Raw genomic sequence first — 20444 nt, 5'->3', positions numbered from 1 at the left:
TCAAACTGACTTCTCTGTTCATTAATATAAAGATGCCATAACAGAAATACCCAGTTACATATGTTTATAACTTTTACAGACTTATATTTACTGTATTTTATTCCTTCTACAACCTTATGGGGTAGCTAGTACCCACTAAGTGCCAAATTCATATTTAAAGAATCCTGAAGAGGGTGCCTGGGTGGCTCAGTTGGTTAAGCGACTGCCTTCAGCTCAGGTCATGATCCTGGAGTCCCGGGATCGAGTCCCACATCAGGTTCCCTGCTTTGCAGGGAGTCTGCTTCTCCCTCTGACACTCCCCCCTCCTGTGCTCTCTATTTCTCTCTCTCTCATTCTCTCTCTCAAATAAATAAATAAATAAAAATCTAAAAAATAAAAAAATAAAAAAAAAAATAAAGAATCCTGAAGAGCAATCATATACCAGGCACTGAGGTAGTCTCAAAGAAAAACCTGGGTGGGATCATGGAAAATAAATAAAACTCAGGCAGATAAAGGAGCACAGAGAAGGATATTCTAGACTGAATAAAACGTGCATAAACACAAGTATGCAATGTTAATTTGAAGGAATAGATGTGTTAGAATAGGGGAGCGTAGTTGAAAGTAAGAAAATGAAATGACAAAGAAGAAAAGCTTTGGGGGCGCCTGGGTGGCTCAGTTGGTTAAGCGACTGCCTTCGGCTCAGGTCATGATCCTGAAGTCCCGGGATCGAGTCCCGCATCGGGCTACCTGCTCAGCAGGGAGTCTGCTTCTCCCTCTCCCGCTCCCCCCTCTTGTGCTCTCTCTCTCACTCTCTCTCGAATAAATAAAATCTTTAAAAAAAAAAAAAAAAAAAAGAAGAAAAGCTTTGGAGTCTCAAAGTGAGAACCACATGTCAGCTCCCAGATGCTATTTATTAGCATGACAGCCTGAACAAGTTATTTTCCTCAGTTTCCTCACCTGTAAAGCAGGGGTGCGATGTCTGCTCCCAGGGATGTAATGAAGATTAGAGGTAACACGCCTGACACCATGCTTATACCCAGCAAGCATCTAAACATGGTAGCTATTAATGTAAGTTAATCCACCTTTATATATCATACATAAAATTCCTCGTCAGGTAGCACATATTACTTTAAGTCTATTTGCATAAATGGTACCACGGGGCAGCCGAGTCACTGCTGGTAACAGGGGAGATTTTATCATCTATAACAGCCAGCAGGCCAATGAGCTTCAGGACAGTGAAGAATTCAGAGACTGCCCAGCCAAATGAAAGAAGGAGCCACCCTCAGAAAAGGCCTGGCAATAAACGGTCAAGAGTAATATACCAGATGACAGGCTAAAGTGGATGAAAAGAGAATGCAGACGTAAGACTCCATAATGATGAAGACTATGATGACAGTAACAGCCTATATTTAAATACTTAGCATTTTTAAAATGGTGTATTTTTAAAATCTTTATTGAAGTATAGCTGACCTACAATGTTACGTTAGTTTCAGGTGTACAACATAGTGACTCAGTAAGTCTCTATGTTATGCTGTTCAGAGTGCCTTTATGTTTATCTATCTAGTATAATTTTTACTTTGAAGTAAGCACGACAGGTATTATTTCCTTGTTAGGGAAAATAGTAATATAGAGAGGTTAGATGGCTTATCCAAGGTTAGAGCAGAGCTCTATGAATGACGTCACATACCACATCTCCTGGTTTCCAAGAAGTCTATACCATGTTCCTTCTGCTTTGCTACACAGCTCCTTACCATAGTCTGCTCTCCACTAGGAAGAGCAACATGCTTATTAATTAGTCTCCATGAAACAGAAAGGTAACAAATGTATACCACAGAACACTACAAGTGTCAAGGTAAACCATCCGGTGAAACTGTTCCATTTTATAGGTAATAAAACTGAGACCAAGGCAGACAAGGAGATTTAAACTTATATAGTTATTTACTGATGCAGCTGCAATTAGTACAGATATCGTTTTTATTATACCAAGGTTATACATATAAGTATCTAATTTATTTCAAGAAAACCCATAAATGAAACTTAGTCAAAAAAATTTATTTACCAGTCACAATGGGGAAAAAAATACACCAAATTAAGTAATCAATATTACCTGGTTTTAAGGAAACAAAAGAAAAAAAGTTTATGTTTTAAGGAAAACGATGCTGTCATTTAGTTGTCAAAGAGCAGTCAGTTCAGCCTGAGAAAAGACTGGCATAAATGGGACACAGGAGTATGAGAAGAAAAACAGACACAGCAGCCCACTGACATTTTCTCTTGTGTAAGTCAACAGGACTATTAAAAGTAAGAGGCCTGACTATGAAGGTGTTCCATGAGGGCACTGCTCTCTGTAAGGGGCATGCTTAGAAAGGAGTCCTGAGTCAAGGATCCTAGTTATGGCTACTGTCATTGGACATAAGCCTCCTGGGGAAGAATCACTTCTGTCAGCTTTGCTTGGAGGATAGGTATCTAAAATGAAACCCCAACCCTTCCTCCCGCCACACTCCCACCCCACAAATACAACCTGTTCTTCTTTCAATGTCCTTCACCTCACTAAATGGCAACCCCCAACTTTCAGGTGCTCGGACCAAACACCTTGCCACCATCCCTGACTCCTCTTTTTCTCTCATACCCTCACATAAGCAAGGCTTTGTCCATTCTTTCTTAAAATACATCCAGAATCCATCCATTTACTTTTACCTTCTCCATTAATATCTTATTTAACTAGATTATCATTATTTCTTGCTTGGATCAATACAAAGACCTCCTAACTTGTCTTCTGGATTCTACCCTTGTCCCACTACCAACTGTTCTTTTAATTTTTGCTTTTGTTTTCTTTTTTTTTTTTCCCAAATCAGTATAGCTTTTTTTTTTTTTTTAAAGATTTTATTTATTTATTCATGAGAGACAGAGAGAGAGAGACAGAGGCAGAGGGAGAAGCAGGCTCCCTGCGGAGCAGGGAGCCCGATGCGGGACTCGATCCCAGGACCCTGGGATCACGACCTGAGCCGAAGGCAGACGCTCAACCGACTGAGCCACCCAGGCATCCCCCAAATCAGTATAGCTTTTATTGCATCTTTAAAATATCACAAATAAGTCTGAAAAATCATCCGGCATCTTGCTGTTTCTGTAGATGGACAACTCAGATCTTATTCAGCAGCCTGCTGAACTGTTCCTTTTTCAGAAACATAGATACCATCCAAAAATTTTCTGATATCCTTGTTTTTAACAGTTGTGGCTTGCTGAATCAAAGCAGCTGAGTTCGATACAAGTTCAATGTCATTTCCTTCAAGAATTAACTCATCTTTTTGGGCTTGAGATATAGAACAAGCAACACCTGGCCTCATCCGAACCCTGCAGAGGTACTTCTCACCCAAGAAATTTCGGATTTCAACAAGAGAACCATTCTCCTGAATAACAATGTTGATGGGGAAGTGAGCATACACAGACCTCATCTTGTAACGGGAGCCCAGTGTAATGCCCTTGGTCATGTCCTGTACGTGACTACATACAGTGCGAACAGTAGCCAGCTCTTTTCTATTTCCCCACCATTTGTCAACTCGGAGCCTCTTCTTTTTCTTTCCAAGAAGACTGAGTTCTACATTGATGTGATTAAAGTCCCTTCGCAGGGTTCCTCTGGGTCCCTTCACAGTAACTGTGTGTCCCTTCAGAGTGATGTTGACATTTTCTGGAATGGCGACAGTCTGATTGCTGAGAATGGTCTTCATTCTCGCAGGAGATGTGGCAAAGAAGCTTTGCTTTTGTTTTCTAACTAGTTTTGATATTATTTCAAACTTATGGAAAATTGCAAAACTAGTAAAATGAACTCCCATATATGCTTTACTCAGATTCACCAACTGTTTATAGGTTTTGCCTGTTTATTTTATTAACTTCTCTTTTTCTCTTATTTTAATATTTTCTGAAATATTTAAGAGTGGGTTACAGACACGATGCCTCCTATATAATTTAGAGTACTGTATTTCCTCAGAACAGTGACATGCTTTTACGTATCTACAATAATCAAAATCATGAAATGTAACATTGATATATTAGTATTATTTAGTCCACAGTCTATATTCCAATTTTATCAACCATCCAGCAATGTTCCCTACGTAGTTACCTTCCCTCCCCGTCATCAAGGATTCAATTCAGAATATTCATTGACTTAATTGGCATATATCTTTCATCTCCTTTAATCATAAACAGATACTCACAGCCTTTCTTTGACTTTTCTGATCTTCATAATTTTCAAGAGTTTATATATTTTGTAGATTGCCCCTCATTTTCAGTTTTTCTGGTGTTTCCTCCTGATTAGATTCAGGATATGCATTTTTGGCAGCAATCTATGGTCGATTTTTATCATAGCTGCAAGATCAGGCCATTCCTCTGCTCAAAACTCACACCCAGAGAAGAAGTCAAATTTGCTACGATACCCCACATGGCCTTGTACTGTCCTTGCAGTTGGTGATCTCCCTGCCTGGAATATTCTTCCCCAGAAATGTGAATGACTTGCTTTATCCTTCCTTCATGTTATTACTCAAAAGACAGCTTTATTTTTTATGGAGTTAGATAAGTTGATGCAAAAGTCTGTATGGAAAAACAAACATCTAAGGATAGCCAGGAAAATAATGAAAAGGACAAACTGTGAGAGGGTTTAATGATACCAAACATTTAAAAATATTATAAAGGGGTGCCTGGGTGGCTCAGTCGATTAAGTGTCAGATACTTGATCTCAGCTCAGGTCTTAATCTCAGGGTCGTGATTTCAAGCCCCACATTGGGCTCCACACTGGGCAATGGAGCCTACTTTAAAAAAAAAAATACTATAAAGCCACTATATTTAAAACAATGTGGTACTAGGACATGAATAGACAAAGGGAGGTGAAAAGAACAGAGACAAGAAGTTAATCCAAAAACATGAGAAAACGGGGTGCCTGGGTGGCTCAGTCGTTAAGCGTCTGCCTTCGGCTCGGGTTGTGATCCCGGGGTCCTGGGATCGAGCCCCGCATCGGGCTCCCTGCTGGGCGGGAAGCCTGCTTCTCCCTCTCCCACTCCCCCTGCTTGTGTTCCCTTTCTCCCTGTGTCTCTCTCTGTCAAATAAATAATATCTTTAAAAAAAAAAAAGAGAAAACCTAGGATATGCTAAATGGCATCTAAAAGAACTGGGGCAAAATGGGTTTCTTAATAAGTGATGCTGGGATAAGGAGGTAGCCATTTGGAAAAAAGATAAATTTAGATCCATATCTCATATCATACAAAAGAATAAACTTCAATGGAATCAGGGATCTAAAAGTATATTATAAAACAATACAAGACTAGAAGAAAACATGGATGAATTTCTCTTTTATCCTGATATAGGGAAAGGTTTTTAACAATGACTCAAAATCCAGAGTAACTAAAAAAAAGACTGATTATTTTGCAGGGGAAAAAAAACATAAACAAAATCAAAACAAAACTTATAAATGGGGGTGGGGGGATATTTGCTTATATACCACAGGCAAAGGGCCAATATTCCTAACATATTTTTTAAAACTCTTAAAGGACGCCTGGGTGGCTCAGTCGTCAAGCGTCTGCCTTCAACTCAGGTCATGATCCCAGGGTCCTGGGGTCGAGCTCCGCATCGGGCTCCCTGCTCGGTGGGAAGCCTGCTTCTCCCTCTCCCACTCCCCCTGCTTGTGTTCCCTCTCTCACCGTGTCTCTTTCTGTCAAATAAATAAAATCTTAAAAAAAAAAAGAAAGAAAGAAAGAAACTTAAAAAAATATAAATAAAAAAATAAAACTCTTAAAATTGAGGATCAAAGGACTGAAAACACAATAGAAAAATTGAAACAGACATGAGTGGACAGTTCACCACATAAACAAAGAGACTAATGCATTAATAAAATGGCTCTAAAACATATGAAAAGATGTTCAAACTCACTCATATTTAAAGAAATACAAATGAAAACAACACTGAGATATCATTGGATAGTGAAAAACTAAAAAGACTACACATTTTTTTGTTGATGAGGCTATGGGAAAGCAAGGACTCTTGAACATTTTTGGCAGAAATACAAACCAGTACAACTCTTCTAGAAGGAATTTGGCAATACCTACAAAACTACATTTACACCTACCTTTTGACCTAGCAATGCCACTTTTAGCAACTTACCTGAAGCTACATTTCTTAAAATACAGAAATACATATATACAAGGTTATGCACTATAGCATTGTTTATAATTGCAGAATGATGAAAACAATCTGAAGGACCATATATGGGAAAGTGGTTGAATAAACTAATAAAGTGGGTAAGACAAGAACTAACCTAAGTAACTTTGGAAATCAGAACTTTAACTATATTCTATAAGGCTAGAGACAAAATGAATTGGACACAAATATTGTGCTTGAGTGGTAAATTTGCTTTTCACAGGGTTGCGGGTTAATATTTCTTAAACTACTTTTTGAGTATTCTAGGATTCAGCAAAGAAGTAAATATATTGTGGATAATAAGAGCCAAGTTTCTCAAGACCAAAAAAAGAAGGAAAAGAAGGAAAAAGAGAATACAAAAATTAAATCTGTGGTGTTGAACTGGAATTGGATATATCAATATGAACTCATGTTTTTTAAAATATATAGAGATAGACATTAAAATAGACATAGATGTGTGTGTGTGTATGGAAAGATGTGCAACTGTCTCATATTTAGAGAAAGGCAAATCAAAACAAAACTGGGATACCATTTCTCACCTGTCAGTATGGTGAAATTTTAAAAGTATGACAACACATTCTGTTGGTGAGGCTAGGGGAAACATATATTTCCTAGCCCTGTGTACTGGGCTTAGAGATGATGCCCCAGTGGTAATGAGCACGCCTAGCAGACAGATCTTCCCAAAAAGGAACCAGGGCTCCTTGAAGAAATGGCTAATTCCAGGACTGGGGCAAGGAAATTAGAAAATGAGCCACGTGGTGCTAGAAAGTAAGGAAATGATCAAAAAACAATGGAGGACTGTTGAAAGGACACTTGAAAGGGCTCCCAAGGGCCAACTCTGAGAGAGTTTGAACAAAATAAATAATAATAGTAATGGAGAATAATCCACAGAATAAAATAAATATCCATGAGTCCATATTGATACAAATAAACACTAAGTAAATACTAAATGGGGGGAAAGGAATAGCTCTTCCTTAAGAGTAGAATTCCTATTCATACCTGGAGAAGGAATGATGGAAATAGCAAATGACCATTTGACAAACACCACAGTAATAAACTGTTGCAGGCAAGAATCATCAATGGATGTTAAAATTAGTAAAGTAAAAGTATGATGAGAAACAGGATATATGCACGATCTCAAAGTATTTTCCCATAATATACTTATTAATTTCAAAGTTTAAAATAGTAATTATAGTAGAGAAATCTGGAAGATAACGCCATAACCAAGTGATCAAACTTAACATCGCCAGTAATTGGCACCTTGTGTTTCCTCTATATGATGAAGGGCACGTCACTTCTGTGAGGTTCCTGCATGAAGCGCATTGCTAGCCTCAACCTAATTAGGAGAAAACCTTAAACTTTCGGGGGGGAAGGATTTTTGCAGTCTGTTTTGCCTAATTTTTCTACTGCTGTGCCCTCAAGGCCTACAAGATAGCTGGCTAATATTCTTCTAAAGTGTCAAAGCCATGAAAGGAAAGAGGATTAATGGATGGTCCTAGATTGAAGGAGCCTAAGGAGACAGAACTAAGTGCAATGTATGATTCTAGATTGGATCCTAGACCAGAAAAAGGACATCAGAGGGGAAATGATGAATGTGAACAAGATTTTCAGATTACTTAATAGTATTATATCAATGTGAATTTCCTGGTTTCAATTATTTACCATAGCTATGTAACATGTTAACATTTGGGGAAACTGGATGTAGGGTGTATAGTACCTCTGTGTACTATTTTTCCAACCTTTTTGTAAGTTTAAGATTTTTTTTTTTGAAGTTTGGAAAAAAAGTGGGGGGGGGGGAGGCAGCTTTACAATGAGGCTTTCCCCTAGCCTAGTACATATGCCCTCTGGCCCACCTAGCATTCCTTATCTACTTTTCTAACTTTATTTTCCAGGATAGCACTTATTAATATATGACAAACTGTGTATCTTATTTACTTTTGTTTATCATGCCTCACTTCATGAGGGTAAGAATTTTTGTCTATTTTGTCTCACTTGTTTGCTGTTGTGTCCCCCATGCCCAGGACAGTATGTGGATGGTGTGCAGTAAAGGTCTACTGAACAAGTGACTATACACTCCCTGAAGATGTAAGGGGCCTCTAGGAGTACCGGCAATGTGAAACTCCAGGTTTCATATCTGGTAAATACGGCACATCTCACTCGGCAAGGAAAAGATGATAAGAAAGGAGCCTGCAATATCTATCTCCAACATTATGCCTAAGAGACATGGTCTATTTAGCTGTTGCAGCACATTTTATGTGTACAGATTTACTCATATAAATGGTGAACTTATCATAACTGATTGAAGCGTATTTTAAAACTGCCTAAAAAACAAAACTGAGCAAAGGGAAAAGAAACAAGCAAACCTGCAGTCATCACATTGACTGTCTGAGTCACAGGGGAATAATGGGGGGCGGGGGGATATTAGGAAACAGAGTAAATCCAGGGTTGAAAAGCCAGAAATAGTCATATAAATCTAACACTCTTCTTGGATTTCCTGTCACAAAAATGCTAAGAACCAAACTTTCATATTTAATATTAGTATTTTCAAAGAAGTCATATCATTCTCTAGGAACAGTATAACATTTTTCAGAGACAATTTTTAGGTCCTGACACTCCACACAATTCCCTCTCTGCCTGGTAGTTCTCTGGCTGTACTTGTGTGGTGCTAACATTGTATCGAATGCTCCAGTACTATACAAATCAAATATTGGTGGGCTTTCCTCATTGTAGAGAAAAAATTATGCAAATAGATGGAATTTAAAAGCTTAAAAAAGTAACATTTCTGGGGCATCAGGGTGGCTCAGTCAGTTGAACGGCCAACTCTAGGTTTGGCTCAGGTCATGATCTCATGGGTTGTGGGATTGAGCACCCCCCACCCCCCGGCTGCCAATTCCCCTCCCCATGGAGCTCCACGCTCAGCGGGGGGTCTGCTTCAAGAGTCTCTCCCTCTGCCCCTCCCCGTCACTCATATGCATGTACTCTCTCTCTCAAATAAATAAATCCTTAAAAAAAGTACCCTTTCTTACACTTTTGACACTCATTCCCATTTTATAACAGAATCTGCTATAATACAGCATGTAATGCAGTACAAAACTATATTTAGTCATTTTATATCTAATATGATAATATTTCATAGTGTTAGACTAATGGAATTTGAAAGCTAGTATTCCTAGTTATGTGGCCTTAGGAAGGTTAAATAACTTCTCAGTGATTAAGTTTTCTCATCTGTAAAATGAAGATTAATAATAATACCAACCTCAGGCGCCTGGGTGGGTCAGCTGGTTAAGCGACTGCCTTCGGCTCAGGTCATGATCCTGGAGTCCCAGGATCAAGTCCCACATCGGGCTCCCTGCTCAGCAGGGAGTCTGCTTCTCCCTCTGACCCTCCCCCCCTCTCATGTGCTCTCTCTCTCTCATTCTCTCTCTCAAATAAATAAAATCTTTAAAAATAATAATAATAATAATAATAATAATACCAACCTCAGAAGGTTGCTGTGAGGATAAAATTACTTAACAAAATGGAAGGCAATTAAACAGCACCTTGCACAGAGAGAGTACTTAATAATTGTTAATGATTATTAGAAGTAATAATATTTTATTAATAAAAGGGCATAATGACTTCTATGAACTCTGTCAATGAAATAATTCTAAATTTCTGTCACATGCTGGCCCAATTATGTACAAACACTCTCCCTGGTTGGAAAGGAGAAAATAAAACCTCTGCAGTATTACTTTTCTCTCCACTTCATAAATTGCTTGAGGGTTTCCCACATCGTATTTATAATATGCTGGTTCTTACCTGAAGACTGGAGAAATGAGTTAAATGTATACTATTCTATACATCCATAGTTTTGATTTACATTATACTACATTATTAAGAGTAAAATCTAGCCTTGAAAGTAGCTTTTTTTCTCTGGTTTTCTACTCTCAAAACGTTAGGCTTCCATGGTTAATATCAAAGACATTTTACTGATGCTGTTCAGGATCACTGGTCTCTAGAACATAAGAGTAACATTAAATTCACAGTTTCCTTGATATTTAATTCTCTAAGATACAGACAGATTCTTCTTGCTCTTAGGCCTTTTATTTCTAGTCTGTCATTCATTAGCTGAAGGATAGTGGGCGTATCACTTAAAACCACCAATCCTTGATCCTCTCATCTGTAAACATAACATCTGTCCTTGCATAGTCACAGGATCGGGAGGAGATTCCACAGGCAGTTTTTAAAAACTATATGTCCTTTTATAAATATGTCCTTTTATAAATATTATTTTAATAATAATGCAGGCCATCTGAAATAGTCAAGGCTGTTTATTTAATAATAATTTACCAGTTGCTCTTCACTGTGTTTCAAAATATCTGTGACTCAGCAAAGAAGAAACGATCACAACTAATAAGAGTCATGAAAAAATAAATAGAGCTTCCACCAACCTGGCCATTTGCTTGTAAGCTTCTTCAGCTACTGCAAAGATATGTGGATCCATATCACCCATATTCTGACCACTATAGGCATTAATAATATCTTCTCCATAAATAGGCAGCTGTTCATAAGGATTTATAGCTACTAGGACTATACCTGGGGGAGGCGTAAAAAAAGCAAAAGAAGAAGTTAATGATATACTAATGGACATATCAAACTTGGTGAAGTGAGAATCAGACTTAACACAAATTTTGATTTCAATTAATCTTGAACAAATTGTTAAAGATCAAAATATATCATAGCCTTTGCCTCTGAGCCTATTACACCTAGACCTAACTAAAACACCATTTAAAAACTGGCCTAAGGTATTAAAAATAAAAACTATGACAATGTTAAAAGAACTTTAAATATTTTCATAATATTTAAATAAAAAAATTCACTTCTAGAAATTTATCCAAGTAAAATAATCAGACATTCAAGCAAAGGTTTTTTTCATAAAGATGTTTGTCATAATATTATTCACAAGAGTGAAAAGTAGAATCAAACAGAATATATAATAAAGGAAGAGTAACCAAATATTTTGTTACATCATATGACAGACTATTATACTACCACCACAAATTATGTTTTTAAAGAATATTAAATGTCATAGGAAAAGATGACACAAAATTATATAGACTAAAAAAAAAAAAATTATATAAACTAATTCCAATTTCATATCTATTTATACTTTCTCACATACACACACATATAGGATATGTCAACATAATACTGGTTATTTTTCAGTAGTGAATTACATGTAATTATTTTTCCTTCTTTATACTTTTCTTTGTATTTCCTTAAATTTTATAGTAGGTATATATTAACTTAATGAACTCCTTCATTCAACAAATATTAATTCAGCTCCAAGTATTCCTCAAGTCTTTTCTGAGTGCTAGGTTTATAACAGTAAACAAAAAAAGACAAATCTTTATTCTCATAGCCCTTATATTCTAGTGGGAAATTCAGACAATTAACAAGATAAGAAAAAATAAATATCACAGGTTAGGTAGTAGAAAGAAAAAGGAGAAAAATTAAACAGAGAAAAGAACACTGAAACTGGGGGTCTGGGTGGCTCAGTCATTAAGAGTCTGCCTTCGGCTCAGGTCATGATCCCAGGGTCCTGGGATCGAGCCCCGCATTGGGCTCCCTGCTCGGCGGGAAGCCTGCTTCTCCCTCTCCCACTCCCCCTGCATGTGTTCCCTCTCTCGCTGTGTCTCTGTCAAATAAATAAATAAAATCTTAAAAAAAAAAAAAAAAGACGGAAACTAAGGAGGGGAGTAGGGGTTTATGATTTAGATAAGGCAGGCCGGGGAGGCTTCACCAAGAAGGTAACATATGTGCAAGAAAAAGATAAATGGAAAAATGAAAATTGAGAAACAGAAATATTTGGTTCATAGACAGGGAAGAAAAAGAGTTAGTATCAAGGATACAAGAGGTATAAATTCCTTTAAGAAGAGAAGACAGCTGTCTCTGTCCAAAGCAGGGGAGTAAGGAAGAAATGATGAGCGCTGAGTTGGTCACCCAAGCAAACAGACTGAGAAGAAAATGAATGAAATCCCAGACCTGAGCCCAGAGGAGAGTAATCAGCGAAAGAAAGATAAGTCAGTAGAGAAAAGAGCCAGGGACAAGGGAGAAAATAAGGTTAAGAAAAAAAAGAGAGAGACAAAAGAAGGAAAAGAGGAAAAAACCCAAAAACACATGCTTAATTTCTAAGAGAAAGAAAAAGAATCCTGAGCTGGGTCACTGGCAGCTAATACCGCAACGAGCATGGGCCCACGCCAGTACATCAAGCAAGAACAGTTACTGTGAGTCGTCAGTCCTGCATTGAGAACAAGAGAACACTAAACTTCTTTTTTTATTTTTTTATTTTTTATTTTTTTTAGATTTTATTTATTTATCAGAGAGACAGAGGCAGGCAGAGGGAGAAGCAGGCCCCTTGCTGAGCAAGGAGCCCGACGTGGGACTCGATCCCAGGACCCTGGGATCATGACCTGAGCTGAAGGCAGACGCTTAACTGACTGAGCCACCCAGGCGTCCCGAGAACACTAAACTTCTTGAACCTGCACCACAAAGATAAGTCTTTGAACATCTACTCTTTATGTAACAGTTCTTGTACGAGTTGTATGAGATGAAAGTAACTGGCAAACTGTCACTGAATTTGTCAAATGACTTCTCTGGGAGGAAGAAGCTCTAAAAGATGGGCCCAGTTCAGTTCTCTTTTTTTTTTCTGAGCAAAATTATGTAAGTTCACAAAAGAGCTTATTCAGCACAAAATGCAACTAGCTAATGAACATGGTAAATCTTTTTTGATAACTCTTTAGTGATTCTCTCTCTAGGAGAAAATCCAACTGCAGCCTTCTTTCCCCATGCACAATAATTCCGTGGCTATGTCCATTAGAGGAGAGAGTTCATGGTCCACTCAGACAGCAAAGCACACTTACCACAATATGTATAAATAAGTTTGGAGTCAATAAAGCGGACTCTGAGATTGTGGAGCACAGCAGGCTCATGAAGATAGCTGAGGGCTGTGAGGTCATTCTCACCCACGAGGATGTCAGGGTTTCTCAAGTGAGGCAGTTCCTTGGTCTTTGGATCTAGACGATATTCCAAATCCTAAAAATGCATAAGATACAGCATCTGGATAAATCATGGCAATAAAATTAAAACAGGCTTATATATTTTGCTTATTTTCGATTCCTGATATGCTTCTCAGCTATTAAATGCATTCTTTTCCTGGCACCTTCCAAAGCCACAGAACTGGTGGAAATGGAAGTCTTCTTTTTCACTAGATGTATTGACTTGTATTAAGAATTTTTGCTGGGGCGCCTGGGTGGCTCAGTCGTTAAGCGTCTGCCTTCGGCTCAGGTCATGATCCCAGGGTCCTGGGATCGAGCCCCACATCAGGCTCCCTGCTCGGTGGGAAGCCTGCTTCTCCCTCCCACTCCCCCTGCTTGTGTTCCCTCTCTCGCTGTGTCTCTCTGTCAAATAAATAAAACAAAATTTAAAAAAAAAAAAAAAGAATTTTTGCTAATATAGTTTGAGAAGTTTAGACTTTTTTAAATATTTTTTTATTTTTCCATTTTTTAATGTAAATTCAATTAATTAACATATAATGTATCATTGGTTTCAGAGGTAAGTTTAGACTTTTTTAACCCAGTTACTGAACCAGAAGTTTTGGGTTTTAATTTTTTTTTTAAGTAGGCCCCAGGCTGGGCTTGAACTCATGACCCTGAGATTAAGAATTTAAGAAGCACTACTCACTTTAAAGCCAAGGAAATACGGCTTTATGGAAAAGCCAAGCATGCAAATTGTCACTCAACCATGCATTAAGGGCATATAACATATGACAAGTAAAAAAGGGAAAAAAAATGAAATTTAATTGTAGAGAAGGACTAGCTGGTTTTGTAAAAAGCCACTTTTCTTAATATTGAAGAGATATACAGAGGTCAAATATTCAAAATAGGCTGGAATGAACTATGCTAGATGGAGAGGAATTTACCATCTGCCCCTCGACTTCTACCTGCCTGTTTATTATGGATATAATGTCCTTCCCCAAACTGATCCTTGCACTGATCCCTGCAATACACAAAAGCCACTTCTGGCTACGCAATCTCTGGCAGAACTACTTAATGTCTCTGAGCCTTGGTTTCCTTATTTGGAAAATAGTTATAATATTACCTACCAATCTACAGGGTTGTTATGAGAATTAACCTAAGAAAATATAGCTCACAGTGCCAAATGTTGTGCCTAACACAGAGTAGTTGAATAAATTAATTCTTTAATTTGGCATTCAAGGCCCTCCCCTAATTCTTCCCTGCCTTCTGCCTTCTTCCCAACTAATCTTGCCTCTGTTTTGCTCTCCTGAAATTCATCCTCCATGCGACCACCAATGAGTCCTTTCTAAAACACAAATCCAGCATCCTTCCTCTGTTTTAAAAATACTACAATCACTCCCCATCACATATCACTTGAAGTCCAAGAGTTTTAGGATGATCACCAGGCCCTCTTCGATGTGGTGCCCAGCCTCCTCCTCTTGCCAGTCCTGTACTCTTACTTCACATCCTAACAACATGGAACTTGTGTAGTTCCCCAAACACACATTATTGTGCATACCTCCCTGCCTTTGCAGATGCTTTTCTGGATCCCTGAAATGCACTTCCCCTCGCCTATTCATTCTTCAGACCATGCCTCCCTGACCCCTTACCTTCACCAGCCTGCCTGGTCACTCCCCAACTCTGTTCTACTTTTGTTCCTTGCTTTTACTTATCATATCATATGCCATACTATTCATAAATATATCTATTTCTCTTACCTAACACTGATGTCAGAGAGCACCTTCTGCCACTTCTGAACATGCTATATAGCAGATACTTTAATATGTGAGCCTGGAACTAGAACATACATCTTTCTAAATCTCTGCCCCACTCAGCCTGTTACCTTCACTATCTCCAGAATACATTCCAATTCTCATACGGTCTACCCCCTTTCTCCTTGTCAATCCAAGTTCTCTCTACCTTTAAAATTCAGTCAAAATCCTTCTTCCTTCTTGATGCCTTCCTTGACAAAGCAGACCATAATGAAATTTCCCTCTTAGGCATCCTAAAGTCATTACTATCTTTACAACATAGCAGAGTGGTTATGAGCAGAAATCATGAAGACAAATTTTCTGGCTTAAAATCCCAGCTTTGTCCCTTAATACCTGTATAATCTTGAGCAATCCCTCTGAGCCCTAATTTCTTTACCCATAAAGCGGTAATAACAACAGCCCCACTTCATAGGATTGTTGTGAGGATTAAATGGGTTATAGCAAGTAAAACACTTAGAACTATGCCTGGCACATAGTAAGTGTTTATTACACTTACTGAGCAGGGAGCCCGATGTGGGACTCAATCCCGGGACTCCAGGATCATGACCTGAGCCAAAGGCAGTCACCCAACCAACTGAGCCACCCAGGAGCCCCTGTGGTGTTGAACTACTCTTTAGATCCTATGGTTTATGTAACTTTTCGTGTATTTGTAGCTAGTTTCCCTGGCTAGACTAGAAGTTGTTAAGGGAAAATTAGTATCACAAAGGTTTTTAAGAAAACAGTGTGACATGCCTTGTCAAATGCTATGGAGAGGTCAAAAAGGTAGAACTAAGATGTGTCTACCCATGCAGTGAATGCAGACAGGAAAGTATAGAGACACAATTGGTTTTATGTTTTTCTGGTTGCTGGCAAACTGCTTTATACATGATAGTTTGTCAGTAAATATTTTTCAAATGATTAGGTCCAGCAAATATCAAATCTCAGACTGGCTCCTTAAGCAATGTTTTCTTAGCTACTATGAAATTAATGCTAGCCTAGGCAAAATAAACAGGCACATCTTTGGGAGGATTAGAAGTGAATCTAAACCTAATCAGAATAAATTCATAGACCAAAATACAGATTTTTAAAGTTCTGCCATTTTCATTAACCCATTGGGAAAGAAAATTGAGTTTGCTCTTTTTTTTTTTAATTTAGTAAGTGAAAACATTAGATTAATTCAAAATTTAACTTCCAACTGAAGTCAGGTATGTCACAACAAACTCACACTTTTGAATTCACTTCACTTTATGCCAATGACAACAAATAAAAGCAAAATTTTTACCTTTCCTTCCTCAAGGTGAAGCAGGAGGACTTTATCTCCTGGTTTATAATCTTTGAGCAGCTCTGCTGACTTCCAAACTTCCTCAGGATCAGGTATCCAAACTCTGGCAAACTAGAAGACAAACAGGAAAAAAAAAAAATTAAACTAGCAAACCAATTACTTTACAATAATATATAAACACATCATCATTTATTTATAATGAAACAATTTACAAAAGAATAAACCTTGGCCAATATGAAATTTAATTTTTAAATTAGTAGTTGAAAAGTACTTTAGTCCCAGTAGTACCATCATGCCCACATTATATGAAAAGTATGCTCTGTATTGTGGTAATAATTTCATAATACATAATACCCTTAAATACATAATACCTTAAACTTATACAGTGCTATATGTCTATTATATCTCAATAAAATTGGAGGGAAACAAACTGAGGGTTGCTGGAGTGGGGGGTGGGGTGGGAGGGATGGGGTGACTGGGTGATGGACACTGGGGAGGGTATGTGCTCTGGTGAGCGCTGTGAATTGTGCAAGACTGTTGAATCTCAGATCTGTACCTCTGAAACAAATAATACATTATATGTTAAGAAGAAAAAAAAAAAGAAGAAGATAGCAGGAGGGGAAGAATGAAAGGGGGGAAATCGGAGGGGGAGACGAACCATGAGAGACGATGGACTCTGAAAAACAAACTGAGGGTTCTAGAGGGGAGGGGGGTGGGAGGATGGGTTAGCCTGGTGATGGGTATTAAAGAGGGCACGTTCTGCATGGAGCACTGGGTGTTATGCACAAACAATGAATCATGGAACACTACATCTAAAACTAATGATGTAATGTATGGGGATTAACATAACAATAAAAAAATTTAATAAAAAATAAATAAATAAAGAGAACCCCGTTTGCAAAAAAAAAAAAAAAAAACTGGAGGAAAACGTATGCTCTGAGTAAACAGCTACAAAGCTACAATTAAAGTTTGAATTTTCTTTATATAATCAATGCTACCTGAAAATATAATTTTAGGTAAAAATATAAATATAAATCTATTTTTTCACTGAATGTGGACTTTCAAAAAATCACAAAACATGATTGTGAAGCTTGATACAGCGGCTCTGCCAGCTTCAATAATACAGCTATTTTTTTTTTAAACGTTTTATTTATTTATTTGACAGAGAGAGAGAGAGCACAAGCAGGCAGAGCGGCAGGCAGAGGGAGAGGGAGAAGCAGCTTCCCACCGAGCAGGGAGCCGGATGCGGGGCTCGATCCCAGGACCCTGGGATCATGACCTGAGCCGAAGGCAGACGCTTAACGACTGAGCCACCCAGGCGCCCCCACAGCTATCCTTTCATGACAGGATTTACGATTTGAATTTTTGATTGGGGTTTCCATCCTGTGTTAGGCAAAGACTTAGTGACTTCTCATCTATTCCTCAGAGGCCATTAAGGTGTGGAAAAGAGGACAGTAAGCTTGTGGCTTGAAGCCACAACTGTTTTATAGACTGGGCATCTGGAATTTTCTTTGAAGAAAGTTCTGCTGCTAATTTAAAAAAAAAAATTAAGAAAGTATTGTTGTCTAGTGTTTTGCCTTCGTTATTACATAAAGATGAGTGAAAATGGTATATCTGACCAACAATAAGTTTGGCTCTCATAGCCTCAATATCATGAAATGTCTGGTAATCAATCATCAGGGTTCCCGAAGCAGCAAATCTTTAGCCTCAACCAGACACTCTCTGGACTTAAGCCAATTTTGGACTTTAGGTCAATTCTGAAGAAAAAGAAAAATACATATTAACATGAATGAGTCCTCCAAACACCACCCTGAAGAAATTTTATGATTGCTTGGATTCCTCAGGAAGGAATCTCCTTTTATGTACATTAAAGCTTGATGTTCATTTTCAGGAATATATCACATAGAAACATACCACCGCCACCAGCCTTTCTCTACTTTATTTTCTTCAAGCTCTTATTGCTACCTGCACTTACTTACTGTTAAATGGTCACTTGTTTACTTATTTATTATTTCTCCTCCTCCATTAGAACAAGCTCCCTGTCTGCCTTGTTCAACACTGTATCAAGTGCCTGTGTACAGAGCTGGCTCAGAGCTGGGCACTTAGTATTTAATGAAAGAATCTCAGAATAAAGGGCATCTTAAATTGAATAAAAGTAGTATGGTAAAAAAAAAAAAAAACTTGCCATTGCTTTACTTTTCTCTTATTATTACAGATTCGTGAAAACTTTTTGTCTGAACAGTGTGCAAAAGAAAGAGTACTAAACTAGGTTATGAGTTCTAATCCCAGCTACTACCATACTGGCATCTTAGCCTTTATTTCAGGCATCTGTAAAATGGGGATGACAGCAGTACTCATTGAGATCATCTCAAGGGCTTTCATACATAGAAACCTTGTGAAAAGCATAAACCAATATGTAAGTACAGGTTGAGATTGTTACCAAGTGTGTATTCCATGAGAAATGATTGCTAATGTTATTTGTAAATATGTTACTGCAATTTGTTTTACAACTTTCTTCCCAGTTACACAGTCCATAAACTGAGTAATAGTTGTTACTAAATTTACTAGAGGTTACTAAAATGTTACTTATTCAATAAACATTTCTGTGTACCAACTGCTCCCACTCTGAAGCTCACTTCAGAAAGCCAGTATTTCTACGACTTTCTCTGGAAGGATTTACTGGTTCCAGAAGAGATATGTAATATGCGAGATTCAGAGTCATGAAATGACCTACTACCCTGACTGATGAAAGCACAAAAAAGCGAAATGGGTCTAAGTGAGTTTGTAGGAGCATAACTGACCTGCTCTAAATAGGAGATTTTTAACTAAATCTAGAAAGATGCACCTTCCTGTGATTTGTCAATAGCAAGTTCCAGCTCCGATTTCCACAAGGGTTTTGGAAACACTTGAGTGCATACTTTTTCAAAGGCCAGAGTTCCAAGAGCTAGGAGTTAACAACACTCACAGATAGGACAGGGAGGCTACGGCCCTCACTCTCACCACAGGCAAGGTATTTAAACACCAAACACCATCCTGATAACCAAATTCCCCATTATCCTATCTCTATCTCTTGGGAAAGTATCCAAGGAGAAATAGGTCAGAACTCAGCCTATTATTACCAATGTCTTTTTATGGTTCTTTTCCATCTTAACCGATGAGATTGGTGACTCTGCAAAAACAACTATACCAGAACTGGGTCAGTCTGGGAAGTGTACATATATATATACACATATATATACATACCTTAGTTGCTGAAACCGAGAGAAATTCCAACCTGACAATGCCCCTTCCTATTGCCTCTGTCACCTCCAACCCTACTTTCTCCTTCTGCCCTAGGCCCCCAATGAGAATACACACAGCAGCCCTGAGAAATAGGACTGAACTTGTCCAGCCACATGCAGTGGCGAGACTGCAGGAAGACTGCAGTGGGAGGACAAGGCCCCGAGATCATATGAGGAGCCTGGAAATGGAAGACAGCAGCAAGAGACAGGCAGGAATCAGACACAGGGGTGGACACACATACCCACTAAGTCTGCTCAGGATTTCCTGGGAAAACAGAAGCAGTTAGCAAAAGATAACCCTAGCCAAAGTGGATCAGACTGGACACAGCTCCCAGCAAGACAAGGGAGAGTCCAATGTCATGCAACTCTGCTGTGTCATAATTAGCTAGTAGAGGTTGAGGCTTTTCTGCAGTGCTCCTCATTCCTTTCTCCTACTCACACTACTCTAATTTTGTCTCTCGAATATCTCATTTATGGTACCTCAGACCTTATTTTAGTTATTTACGGATCTATCTACCTCCCACACCAGAGGGTATACTCCTTTCTTGGAATCCCGTCTAAGGCTGGCCAACTCCCTCACCCACAGCCGGTGAGCAGCACATCTGTGTTGATGTAATTTAAGACAGAGGTAGGACAAGGTATGGAAAAAAGGTGGGAGAACTGGGACGAGAGGCGGCAAAGGCAAACTTCACAGGCCTACCTCAGGATTTTTCCTGAGGCCACAAAGCACAGTTGAGATGGGGTAGGAGCCGGAGACTAAGAGAAGAGAGATCTGTGAAGTGGTAGTCAGAGTAAACGTTGCTGTAGGAATGGCAGGAGAAGGGAAGCAAGGATTTGGAATCTGAGGTACTGTGACTAAAGCCAACAAACTGTAGGAGATGAATGAAAGATAAAGAGGCTTAAAATAGATAACATT

General features: G+C 38.4%; 1 protein-coding gene and 1 pseudogene across 5 annotated transcripts in view; both read right to left on the bottom strand.

The window, feature by feature from the left end:
- MYO5A (myosin VA) overlaps nt 1–20444 on the bottom strand; it is a 196112-nt gene that overhangs the window by 115453 nt on the left and 60215 nt on the right. For all 5 annotated transcript variants that reach the window (XM_078079330.1, XM_078079332.1, XM_078079333.1 and 2 more), the window contains exons 2-4: nt 16248–16358; nt 13062–13233; nt 10590–10734 (exon numbers count right to left, since the gene is read on the bottom strand). In XM_078079330.1, coding sequence (XP_077935456.1) covers nt 10590–10734; nt 13062–13233; nt 16248–16358 — 428 coding nt within the window. The remainder of the gene's footprint in view (nt 1–10589; nt 10735–13061; nt 13234–16247; nt 16359–20444) is intronic.
- Nucleotides 3027–3746, bottom strand: LOC118551110 (large ribosomal subunit protein uL6 pseudogene; annotated as a pseudogene).

The sequence above is a fragment of the Halichoerus grypus genome, chromosome 8, assembly GCF_964656455.1.
Source record: "Halichoerus grypus chromosome 8, mHalGry1.hap1.1, whole genome shotgun sequence".
NCBI classification, from domain to species: Eukaryota; Metazoa; Chordata; class Mammalia; order Carnivora; family Phocidae; genus Halichoerus; species Halichoerus grypus.
Note: the sequence above shows the minus strand (reverse complement) of the source record. Positions and strands in the feature narration are given on the sequence as shown.